This window comes from Pinus tabuliformis, chromosome 4_2 (genome assembly GCF_031772625.1).
Source record: "Pinus tabuliformis cultivar Carrire ecotype Pingquan chromosome 4_2, CPIR1, whole genome shotgun sequence".
Taxonomy (NCBI): Eukaryota; Viridiplantae; Streptophyta; class Pinopsida; order Pinales; family Pinaceae; genus Pinus; species Pinus tabuliformis.
Genome location: NC_142304.1, coordinates 904,300,212 through 904,314,027, shown reverse-complemented (window position 1 = coordinate 904,314,027; position 13,816 = coordinate 904,300,212). Strand labels below are relative to the sequence as shown.

The following is a 13,816-nucleotide window of genomic DNA, read 5'->3' as shown; positions in this document are numbered from 1 at the left end:
TGGAAAATTAGCCCACCTGTAAAATTTTCCATGAACCTCATATTTTGTCACATTCATATATGATGCATCTAGGAAGGTTTGGAGATATCACATGAGAATAAAATGTGAGTTTCTAGGAAAGGTTGGACAGATCACCAGAGAACACATGATTAAAACTACTTCATAGGTCTATGAGGACTCATAAACCTTCAGAAAGATATCCACCCTTGGATTATATTTTTATAACCATTGAAATTGAACCTAAATTATTCTAGGAAGCTTGTAAAGTGGAAACTAGGAAAGAGTGGAAGAAAGCAATGAAGGAAGAAATGGACTTTATATTGCAAAACAGAACTTGGCATTTAGTAAGCATTACAAAAGGAAGAAACATCTTACAAAAAAATGTGTATACATGATTAAATATGATGGTGGAGGGAAGAAATAAAGGTATAATGCAAGGCTAATGGTAAAATGGTTTGCACAAAAAAAATATTGATTTTATTGATTTATTTTCTCCAGTGTTAATATTCCATCCATAATAGTTATTCTTTCTCTTATTGTTGTTTTAGATTTCAAATCTGAACAACTAGATGTCAAAGACAACTTGCTTCATGGATATTTGGAGGATATTTATATGGACCAACTAAATGGATTAAAAAAAATGGTTCATTCAAAGTTTAGTTTTCAAATTGATAAGGAGCCTCTATGGGCCAAAATAGGAACCATGTGAGTGATATAAGGTATTTGATTCATTTGTGTTGGCAGATGGTTTTAAAAGATTAGAGGATGATCATTTTCTTTACATCAAGATATATGAAGAAAGGTACATTATATTATTGCTATATGTAGATGATATGTTAATTGTTGGACATGATAAGAATGTGATCAACACGTTGAAGAAGGATTTGGGAAACATACTTGCAATGCAATACTTGGGTCTACTACAAAAAATACTAGTGATGAGAATGATACATGACGGAAGGAATAAAAAGTTGTTTCTCTCACAAGAAAAATATATTGAGAAGGTGTTATACATGTTCAATATTAAGGATTGCAAAGCCACTTGGTACACCCCTTGCACCTAACACAGAATTCTATTTTGACTTCTGTCCCTGAGGATAAGGAGAAAGAGGAAATGAGAAGGAATCCTTATGCTTCAAAAGTTGGTTGCATGATGTATGCCATGGTAGGTACCAGTCCAAATATCGCAGATTCAATTTGAGTTGCAAGTAGGTTTCTTGCAAATCTAGGAAAACAACATTGACAAGTAGTAAAGTAGTTTTTCATATTTCTCAAAGGTAGTAGTAATTATTGTGTATGTTTAGGTATCAATAATATCAAACTTAAATGTTATGAAAATGAAATATGGCGAGAGATTTTAGGAGTAGAGTTTCTACCACTGTTTATTTATATACTTTTTCAGGTGCAACAATTTCTTAAGTGTCTAGATTACAGAAGGTAGTAGCTCTCTCCTCCCCAAAAGATTAAGAATATATAACTTCAACAAAATCTTTTAAAGACATGCTATGTATTCAATCACGTCTACAATACTTGGGATTAAAGAAAGAAATATGTATCTTACATTATGATAATGAGAGCCCTGTTCACTTACCAAAAAATAAGCATACCATTCTCAAACAAAGCATGTTGATGCTAAATATAATTGTATTCACCATGTACTAGATGATGGGCTAATATTGTTGGATAAAATACACGCAGAGCCTACATGTTAACAAAAGTATTGCTAAGAGAAAAGAAAGAGTTTTATAGAACCTTGGCTGATGGGACACAAGGGTGACGAGATTTTTGGGAAAAGATCAATGGATCTAATATTTCATCTCAAGTGGGAGATTTTTAAGTGTTACTCCATTACGAATGAATGCAAATATCTAAGTGTGAGTTCAAATATGGTTGAGTGAGAGTGTAAATATTTTTAAATTTATTTCTACTTGAGTATAACTAAGACTTCTAGAATGTAATGGAAACTTCTCCTCCATTGTAATGAAGGATTCTTATGGAATATAATGAAGAATTCTTCTATAAATTGGATTGATGTCATTTAGTGTTTAACATTGCGAAATTGAGAGTTGAGCTCACAAGAGAAGGTGATTTTAATTATTATTGTAGTAATAAAAGAGTTGTTAATCTTTCCCTAGTGGTTTTCCCTGTACATTATTTGGTTTTCCAACAATTTTTTGGTCTTTTGGTTCTCAATCACTTTATATTTTATTTTATTTATTGGAAAACATTATATTTTCTGTTATCCTTTCTTAACAAAATCAATATGCCCCTCCCCACATACACATGAAATTTAACTCCTTGCCTTTCTAAGTAAGAATTATAAATACCCAAATCAAGACATAGAAACAAGGACATAAGGGTGCCAAAAATGTGAAAAAAAAAAAAGCTTTTTAGTTAAACTAGCATACCTTTTGTGCATGAATAGCCTTTCTCACAGATTTTTCATTACACCAAGTATGAGCAATGCTCGTGTCCTGATTTAACAAAATAAAGAGAGTTGCTTTAGAGAACTCAAACATGAATTACTAATTTGTAGAAAGTTATAAAAAACAATGGAAAACAATGTTTGAAATAATACACCAGATATAAGTATGAAGAATATTCTACAATTTAATAGCTAATAGATTATTTATAGTATCACTTGTGCAACTACCATATATGTTCTAGAAATGGAAAACCAAAAACGTGCTACATCATTAAAACTTCAAATAATCATCATGTTCTACCATCTTGGAATTTAGGCAATAACAATCAAACAATATCTTGGAATTTAGGCAATAACAATCAAACAATACAGGATTAGCAAAATTGATGTGCTTAATATTGAGATAACACTAATATTAAGACCTGAAGGAACTTTTGAAAAATAATGAATTTCACCACTTCAATGCATGACATGAGGATGCCACAAAAACCACTACAAAGTTCACAAAATAAATGTATTAGATTTTATGAAAAAATGCATTGTAATTCTTGTCACGTAGCAATGATCTATGGCATTTGGTGGAGACAGCCTATTAAGCCAAATGCACCTTTATTATTTTTTATAGGTTTCAGTTGTGTTGGTTTTTATCACTTACTTTTGTGAACTTATTATTGCTTCGTCTAGTCTATATGTTTGTTTATTTCCTGAATGTGCAAACGCTTAATTGTTTTTGCCCAGATAATATTTAGTGTTTGCCCATTATGAAATATGTTGGGAATATTAATCCTATACCCTTACCATACAAGGCACCTCACCACCATTGACGTAGCATGGCTCAAGAATGTCATAAAGGTTAAGTCTTGAAACCATCTGCAAATTCAATGACAAAATTAGAGGCTTTTAGCATGTATGCAAGCCATGAAAAATTTCTCACAACACAACTTAGGCATTAAAAAAATCGAAACATAGAAAAAGGGGTTACCTCTTGTATTACAGTTACTTTGCTTTGACATATAACACTTACATTGTCATAATAATTTCCCTTACAAGCATTGAACGCTTCCTACAATGTTTAGCCAATTGATCAGCAGTAGATAACAATATAGACATCATTGAAACTCAAATATCAATTTAACTACACATTATTAGTGCCTGCACCTTGAAAGTAAATTTTACAAGACTAATTGAAATTAGTGGTTGAGTAGGTTTTACCATGTTGGAAGTACCAACACGTGTAGTAATTGAGTTATGGTAGAGATAAGTGAGGAATGCGACGACAGAGATATTGTAGGGGCAAAGTTTCAAAGCCCCTTCTCACAAATTCAACAGTTCAAAACTTGGATAAATTTGCAAAATGCATGTTTTACAACTTACATGGTTACATTTTGGTGGAATTGAATCTAAACCCATTAAGTCTCAACAGCTGAACTTAGCTACACTTCTGAAATATTTCACAATCCGATTGATGGGAGCAAAAGAAAATCGTCAAATCCAGGGATCCGAAGGTTTCGGTTACAATACATACAAAATAGTAAACTCGAAGGAAAGAGTGAGTAACGAGAGTGCAGAGTATATGTCAGGCTTCAAGGGATGTCGGAAGGAAAGAAATAATATTATCTACAATTTGGCCATATTTTGTCCAAACGTATAATTGACGTAACCACAGATGTACGTTCGCACACCAATATTTTCAAAATCTTAAGCAACGGTCTTCAAAATCGTAAGCAACAGACAGAGTAATACATTGATTTCCTACAAATTGAGCGACACCTGCACTGAAGAAACCTATTAACTGCATCCAACGCTTGAGACTATTGTGATTTCTCTTCCATAACTAAAGCCTACCCACTTGTGACTTTGTTCACCTATAAGAAGCCTCATTGCTGGAATTTGACGTTCTGTTATGCTTGCTTTGGATATCCATGCTTCCGTGCTAAAAATGACAAGCGAAACGTTCGTTTTACAAGATGTTGGATGGCGACGTTTCTTATCATTAGCGTTCCTTTTTATGGTACGAAGAGGCCACTTTAGATGCAACCGAGCTGCTCAGAGTTTATTTTAGTTATGAAAAATAAAACTTCCACATGGATGGATGTCTATCTCTTCTCTATTGCTTTTGATGGATTTTTATAAATGGAAACCTTTCTAATGTGATCACATTCATTAAAATATTAATGGAGAGGAATAATGCTCTTATGTTTTATGATATGCGGCAGAAGATTTTGGTTCCTTGGTGGAGGGAACATACATTCAATATGGAATTAAAGATATTCACTTTCTAGCAGATAGTCACTTCATTTTTCAAAATAATCTATATGACTGTGAAAAACGCCTCTTATCTTCTCTTGGACTTTGCATTATTATATTTCTCTTCTCACAGACTTTACGTTACTCGTTTAATGGATTTTAAATGCAAACGAATTCTTCAAGGTTTATCAACAATATAAAAGTTTGATTGTTTAAGGTTTATTGTCGTATAAAACCTTAGCACATTAAAATTGTAGGTCTAAACTACAAGAGAGCTAAGCCATAAAGGAAACCATATAACTAGCTTTTCATTAACTCCCTAAAGTCATTTGGGAGCCACTCAAAGGGCTAACTTTTCAATAACTCACTTGTTAGAGATAATTATTTAATGGTTGCATCACCTCCATAGTCTTTACCCCTTCAACGACATCACTACCTCAACTAGTCAACATCCTACCTCAACTAGTCAACATCCTAAGGGCAACCACCTCAACCAACTCTTCAAGATCCAAAGGGATAAACACTTCCACAACTTGTGGAAAAGTGAAGGGCAAATTAAATAACTTAAAATTTGTATTAATGCATGAATGACATAGAAGGACCAATGCACAGTGAGGGTTGTAAGGAAGCTATGGTTGTATATCTTGCCGCAGTAGTAGAGGAGTATTCTTATCAGTTTTTGTTGCACTCTAACATAAATTCTTGTAATAGAGCTATGGGGAATAAAATATTAGGGAATAATGGTAACATCTCTCTAATCTAATGTGATCATGCCTTATCTTTATCTTCTATTAGTTTTCACATTTCACACTTATTTAAAATCAAGTGGGTCTAGTGGATCAATAACCAGTTATATATCTACCTACTACATATTATTCTCATTATTGATTGCTGCCAAGTAGTAGTCTCTCATTAGTCCCTCATTATCATGTCTAATTTATCACCATTGTTACTATTTGTAGATGATAGTGAAGAGAATATTGTATTCACCTTATCCACAAACAAATGAATAAGCTCTAGAAAAAGATTATATCATTCAGTAGATATATGATTTAGTCCCTCCGGGATATGTCAAGGGAATTGCTTCTTTAGATGGCCAAGATGAGGTAGAAGTTCAAAATCATTTTTTTTTAATAATGATTATGATTCTATACTGCAACCTATTAGATTATTTTGTTGGTTATATATATATATGGAAAGATGATTAAGGCATAGCCATAGTTGCTACATAGAGTAGCTATGAATTGGAGGATTTCAATAGTCTCTAGGAACTTTTTGACTGAGGAAATTATGAATCTTGATCTATTAGAATGATACCATTGTTGCATTCTCATGAGTTTTGGGGATAAGGTATTGGAAGCAAGTTGATCAAGAAACAAAGATAGCTCGAGCAAATGTTCAAGAGACATTGTTGAGGGACAGCAAAAGAAAGGATTGAAAAACTTTTGGCCTTATTCAACAAGGCTTAGATAATGTGATATTTCCAAAGGTGTCAAATGTAAAGTAAGGCTTAGGAAACTATTGTATGTTGTTAATAGGATGTATCCAAAATGAAAATTTTCAAGTTATATAATCTATTTTGAGAATTTGAAAATGAAAGATGGTGAAATCATGGATAGTTTTATGAATTGGGCCATGCGTATTGTTAATCAGTGGAGAGAGTATGGATATGACCACTCAAACAAGAGAGTGATTGAGAAATTCCTCCATAGATTGCCAAAGAAATTTGACGTTGTGGTTGTATCAATAGAAGAGTTTAAAGACACAAGTCAAATGAAAATTGATGATTTCACTAGTTTCGAATTTCACATTAATCGAGGATGACTAGATGATAGAAAATTAGAGACCACCCTCAAAACTCAACTACAATTTAATAAAGGAAGACCTAATGGGAGATCTAGTAATAGAGGAAGAGGTGGAAAATTAGTTGATATAAATATGTACGTGAGATAATTCTAAGCATGAGGACAAATCTTAGAACCACAATACTAATTTTAGGGGGAGTAATGCTAGAACATGGTAGAAAGGAAATGAGAAGTAGCATAAGTGGAAGGTACAATATTATTATTGAAAAAAATATGGTCATTTTGCTAACAAGTGTTCGAAGAAGCATGTAGACACTCATAAGTAGCATGTGCATATGATAGAAGAGTCTAAAGATAATGAAAGCAATTGTTTTTTACCTCAAGAATTTTCAAATGATATTTGGTTTTTGGATAGTGGCTGAAGCTATCACATAATTGAAAGTATAGATTTGTTTGTGATCATAAACAATAGTATTTAGAGAATGGTCAAATAGGGAAATGATAATAAGGTATGTGTTAAAGGTATATGAGTGACTGTTGTTTATACTTAAAATTGTGAAAGAAGAATAACATATGATGTGCGTTATGTATATTATCTAAAATGTAATTTGTTGAGCATTTCACAACTAATAGAGAAAAAGTATAGAGTGCCCTTCAAGAAAAAAGTATGTAAAATCATTGATAAATATCCAAGCAATAAGTTGCAAGGGTGGAGATGACCAACAATAGGATGTTTCTGCTTATAATGAGAAATGACTTATCTCCCTCATTGAATGGTTATAAAACTAAGAATTTGGATGAATCTTGGTTATAAAATTTAAGATATAGTCATTTATATTTTTCGTGGTTAATATTTTCTCTAAAACAAATAGATGGTGAATCCTGAAAGGGTTACCTAGTATTCAACAATCAACAAGTTCAGGTGGGAGCTCTATATGTGCAAAGTATCATAGAGAGAAAATTGAATCTATATTTTCATGTAAAGAGAAAGCTTCACTAGATATTTTACACACAAATTTGCATGAATGGACTCAAATATCCTCATTGGGTGGTAATGTTTACTTTTTAACTTTTATTGGTCACTACACTAAAGACTTGTCAAACAAAAAATTGAATTTCTTACTGTATTTAAGAAGTTTAAAGCTATGGTTGAAATCAAAAGTGGAAAGTATATTAAAATTTTAAGATCGAGGTGAATATATGCTAAATTGTTTCATTGAGTTTTGTTAGTCTCATGGAATCAATAGACAATTTACTATAGGCTATCTTCTAAAATGGAGCCATTGAAAGGGAAAATCACACCATTATGAATATGACTCAAAGCATGATGAAGGAAAAATAATTAAAATTGAATAATGAAAACTGAATTACATTGATCAAATAATATTACATATATACATGACGTGTAGTCTCATGATAGGGAAACTCTCTTGGACACATAATCAATTAATTGGGAGAATATATGAACCACACAAAAATCTAGGAATCAACTACATCTAAACAACTCCTAGAGAATAGGAACAAACTCCTTTACATAGAAAGAATCACAACTCAGACAAGTAGGAATTCTATTTTCAAAAAAGATATACATGTGGTCCAATCTACAAATTACACCTTGTACCCTATTCATACAAACATCATCAAATTGTGAATGTCCATATAAGGGAACAAACATCTAGCTAAATGCATGGGTGCCCAACCATTGCAACCACGAGTGTACTGGGAAGTTCTTTAGGTACATGCTTCATCCAACCTCTCAATGAACTTCCCCTAAATAAAATTTCACCTCATGGAGTCTACAACCAAAATGGTCCACCCAAGTGTATCCCTGAGGCATGACACACTCTTCGAGGGTGTTAGAAAACCTTTAACAGTGGGAACACATAAGAAAGGGGTATGCATGCCTCTTTAGGTCTTATAGGAGGTACATAAAACATTTCAAGGACCACAACTAACCATTACAAAAAAATATATGACATGTAGATTTGCCATAATTGCAATATGTGACTCATACTTTATCATGGTCATGATTCTATTCTACATGCTCAAACAAAGTTTCACTATGCTACCCTTTCGATCATTTTCCACTCATCTTGGATGAACCACACAATTCATATGCTAGAGCACACCATTATGTTCCCACTTGAATATTTCCATCATAGCCTTTGTACTTTTGAGTCTTTGGCGTATTCATTTTTAACTTTGACTATCATAAATTAGAGTTGCAAATTCTGACCAAATGACTTCATATTGAGGTTGCTAATCTGAATATACACACTTGCCAAACTTATGCATCTTGATCTTTACCAAAAAAACAAATAACAATATAAAGCAATAACAATATAAGCACAAGTGATGACCATGATTTTATATAATAAAAAAATAAATGAACTTTGTGCTCAACCACGGACACCACTATACTAAACACGCCACTCACTATGGTAGTGATTACCATGGTGATCAGTGTCATCGCATACACTTTCTTTCTCCCAAGTTTGTCAGCGAGATAGCTAAAGAACAACTGGCCTACAAATGTTCCACACACGGCCAAGCCATTCATTGCCACCGACAACACCTTTTTCTTTCACGCTACAACATTCGATTCAATAAGGACAGACCGCCCGCAATTTTCAGGAGCAAAGACCTCTCATACCAAAATACCTCTATCTGTGGCCCAAGGGGGGTATATTTTCTTATCGGAGGTCTTGATCATAGGGCTCTATGTGCCATAATATTCTCTGCCTCTTCCCATGGCTATTATAGCCGAATAAACCTATTTCTCCATGACTAAATCTCCAACAAATTAGATATTTAAGCCTCCACACAAATTTTCACCATTACACCAAACATATGTGATGTTTAAGATCATTTTCTTATCTAAATAATCATTCTTGGTTAAGAATTGCATGCCAAAAATAATTCCTCAATAAAATAAAAATTCAAAGAATTTTTTCATATTTGAGTCACTAAGATGTTCAATTCTTTGAATCTTGAGCAGCTTTGGGTCCTGAGGTCCCTACAAGGATTGGAGAGAGGTAGTAGGCAACAAAGATCGGTCCCAAGCTTCAAACCTTGGATGAAGATCTTCTATGGAACTCATTCTTACAGAAGATATCCTTACACATAACTGCAAGTTATTAACAAAGGAAAACACCCTCCGACAGTTAAGAATAAGAGATGATTTCCCTACAGGAACCCTAGATCTGTAACAAAGGTGGAAATGTTCACATTTTAGTACTCTCCAAGTGTATAACAGTAGTCTCAAGGAAAATAGAACTGCAGTAGAGAAATATTTCTCTCTAAAGCCCTTCGGGTTGACGAAAACAAGGCAGATGAAAAAACTCGAACCTCGCCGCAATCAAATATCTATCCCGAGATCGAACAGGAATCGGAGATGGGGTAGCAAAACACCAGTGTGTGAATTTGCCTCAACATCAAATATCTATCCCGAGCTCAATATCCACTTGAGCCCCCTTCGTTGCACCAAGTAGAACACATAAGAATGACTCTCCACAACTTGTTCCTTAACATTTTCTCCAAGCGGCCTTGTCTACCATCCAAACACACAGGAACGCCTCTACGATTCGGAATCAAACGCTAGGAGAAAAACCGCTCTCGATCACCCACTGCATACGCTCGATCATCTAGGGAATATCGAGGCATCAACAATCTCCGTGAACTAAATTTGTGATCCATATTCACTGTAACAAAATCACCAGTCCCACACCAGAGTGACCAATCATAAAAATCACACCCTTGACTTGATAGAATTTTACTCTAATCACCACCAGCATAAAATTTCCTCATGCTATTGCTACCAACAATTTACTTTTAACACCACAGTAAATGATCTCAATCACTGACACCCAGTACAGACGCTTGATTAGTTAGGGAAACTCCAAGCATCAAATCCCCACAGCGTTGTCACAAATCTATTCCACAATTTCACAGCACGAGGCTACTCTTAACATAGCCCGATCTGTGGTTCCAAACCACACGAATCCTTACCTCAGGTCTCTGATGTTGTGCATCAGAGTACAGAGGTTCCAAGAGTGGCTCACTCACACTGGCTGTAGAAGTAGCTCACTCACATCGGTTGTCGAAATTAAAGAGTGGATCTCCTCAACCCATGGTCAAACACAACTCCATGGAAATATCTCAGCAACAATTCTATTTTCAAAACATTGTCTTGGGGATATGCACTCCCTCACACTTACGCCTTCACACTTGCTCTGCCAGCAAAGAGGTCATGAAAATGCCACCATATGGAAACTCGCGGAAACGCCAGAACATAGACGCGTAAAGAAGAGATTCCACACACACAGAAGGCTCTCAGATATGGAAAGTTCTAGGCTCTATCATGGTAATCAATAGTAATGGCTAACACAGAATCAGCTCCATTGAATATATTTACTCGTGTTCACCAAGGCTCGGTTTCACCAACACTTGGCTCATTTACTTGGTCCAAATCTCCAATAGGTGTTGTATCTTCAACAATGCCAATAGATCTCAAACAGATCTCCACACTCGTTAAACAAAGGTTGAACACAGGAAATGGTGAGGCAACGCTCACACAATGTTTCACCTGCTCTCGTACCATGTGTAAGCTTTGGAGGAGTAGAGGAGAGGAGAATTTCCCTGAACACTTCAGTTGCGAAGATCAAATCTCAACTAGACAGGTGGTTAAAGCGCAAAAAAATGACACACAATAGAAAAGGGTAAAACATAGTAAAAATGTGGAGAAACAAAATAAATATTTGGATTATAATGCTTAATGTATGAAATACATTTACGTGGAGGTTGTGGCTCCTTTACCAAGTAAATAAAACTTCTTAGATTGATTTACACTTCATGAGGGGTTGTGGAGTAACATACTATAAAACCCAGCAATTGTTTGTTTTCTTATGCCCACCAATATTTTCTCAATGATTTTCTCCTCTTCACCTCTCACTCTCAACTAAAATGAAGACTTATTCACATGTATATTCAAAAATAAATTTCAACACAATAATTTATGACAAAGTAAAATATTAAGACATAGTATGGGTGGTTGTACAAAATAAATGATTTTGTGAACTTGCATAATAGTTATGGAATATATGTTTGAGCATACTTTTTCAAAAACCCTTCATTAAGCGTTTTAATTATATGATGTGTTGCGGAATGGTCTGGTGTACACTCCTCCTCAGAACCTCATTTAACGTGTGTCCTTGATACTGCAAATAAAATCGCAACCTGTAAACAAAGTCTACTTGATTGATTTACCTTTGTACCACAAGGATAAGATTAATTTTCCAACACTCCCTCTTAATCACAACTGTCGCCATTGACAATTCCCAAATAGTCTCTGAGATAAACAAAATTTTCACGTGTCAATGACTTTGTGAAAATGTAAGAAAATTGTTTCTGTGACCTAGAGTGTTGTAACACAATTCCACCATTGTTAATCAAATATCTAACAAAATTATATTTAGAATCAATATGCTTGGTCCTCTTGTGAAAAACAAAATTATTTGATAATGCAGTTCCATAATTATTGTCACGGAAAATACTTGTTATTCCCTCATGGTCGTGGCATAAATCCTTAACATTCTTCTCATCTAGACTGCTTGACATGCTGCTATTGTTGCGGAAACATATTCAGCTCCTACTATTAACAATGACACTATTGGCTACTTCTTGGTGGCCCATGAAATGGTTCCCGAACTTAAATGAAAAACATATCGTGACGTGCTCTTTCTATTATAGAAACTTCCTATGCAGTCGCTATCAGTGTAACCAACAAACCTAAAATCATTTGTTGTGGTGTATAAAATACCATATTATTGTTTCCCATTGACATACATTAGAATCCTTTTGGTTGCTTGCCAATGTGTCACGTTGGGCGTCTCCATGAACCTTGACACCAAACTCACTGCATACATTATATCACACCTAGTTGCTTGCAAATGCATCGAACTTCCCACCATACTTTTGTATAATGTCAGACTGACATTGCTGCTGCAATATTCTTTGCTCAACTTCAATCCCATTACAGTTGGAGTTGGTGTGGGCTTGTTGTTCTACATATTAAACATCTCCAAAATGTCTGCTACATATTTTGCTTGAGAAATAAAAATACCATTTTCTATTTGCTTCACTGCAATGCCCAAAAAACAACTTAACAACCCCACATCAGTCATTTCAAACTCACTTTTCATGACTTCTTTGAAATGAAATATGAGAAAATCATCACTGCCTATAAAAATCAAATCATCTACATATAGGACAACAATAAGAATCTTACCATCACTCTCTTAATGTAGAGTGTAGGCTCGCGGTCACATTTTTCGAAGCCATTGTCCAACAATAAGCATCTATCCTACTATACCTTGTCTTGTTTGCCTTCTACCTCATAACCAGGTGGTTGCGCAACATATACTTCCTCTTTTAGTAATCCATTCAAGAACACTGATTTTACATCCATTTAATACACTTTCCATTTATGTTGCATGACAATCGACACCACGGTACACACTATATCCATCCTTGTGACTGGCGCAAATTTCTCTGCGTAATCTCTTCCATGTTGCTGTTTGTATCCTTTGGAAACAAGCCTTGCTTTATGCCTTTCCGTCTTTCCTTCAACACGGCTCCTGGTCTTATAGACCCACTTCACTCCAATGACATATTTTCCTTTCAGAAGGTCCACTAACTCCCATGTGTCATTCTTTTATATTGTGCCTATTTCTTCATCCATTTCTGCAACCTTTTTTTCTTCTTTTAATGCATCCTCAAAATGTATTGGGTCATCTACATGACAAAATAATGAAAATAAGGAATTTGGACAAGCATTACTATCAACTTCATCTTGCTCATAAATTTCACTTAAATTTATGAATCATTGTCTTATTATGCTTATGGAAGATGGGCTTGACATATCACCTTATGTTGCACTTGAAGTAGATGACGTTGTGGGTCTTTGCAGTGTGCTTGGAGAAGAACTTGCTTGATTGCGCAATAATTTCGTATTATTTGTTGACAATGTCACTTGTTGGCTACTTTATTGAGATTGAATAAGAGTAGGAGGAGTCACCATTGAGGAATTACTTCTTGATGTTAATTCCTCTTTCTCTTATTGTGGTATACATGTTGTCACATTGATGGAATTCTCTAAACTTCCATCCAATGCTTCCTCTTCTATGAACTACACATCTCTACTGATTATGAGATTCTTGGTTGATGGATTGTAGAGCTTGTATTCCTTGGATTCATCGCTATATAAAACAAATATGCATTTGTCCCCCTTGTTGTCCATATCAACTCATTCAAGACATATGCATATGCCACACATCCAAAC

The 13,816-nt window shown here is 34.6% G+C and overlaps 1 protein-coding gene across 1 annotated transcript in view; it reads right to left on the bottom strand.

Annotated features, from left to right (window-relative positions):
* Positions 1-3,211: 3,211 nt before the first annotated feature.
* LOC149172611 (serine carboxypeptidase 1-like) overlaps positions 3,212-13,816 on the bottom strand; it is an 80,447-nt gene continuing 69,842 nt past the window's right edge. The window contains exons 8-9 of the mRNA XM_089426395.1: positions 3,408-3,488; positions 3,212-3,295 (exon numbers count right to left, since the gene is read on the bottom strand). Coding sequence (XP_089282521.1) covers positions 3,212-3,295; positions 3,408-3,488 — 165 coding nt within the window. The remainder of the gene's footprint in view (positions 3,296-3,407; positions 3,489-13,816) is intronic.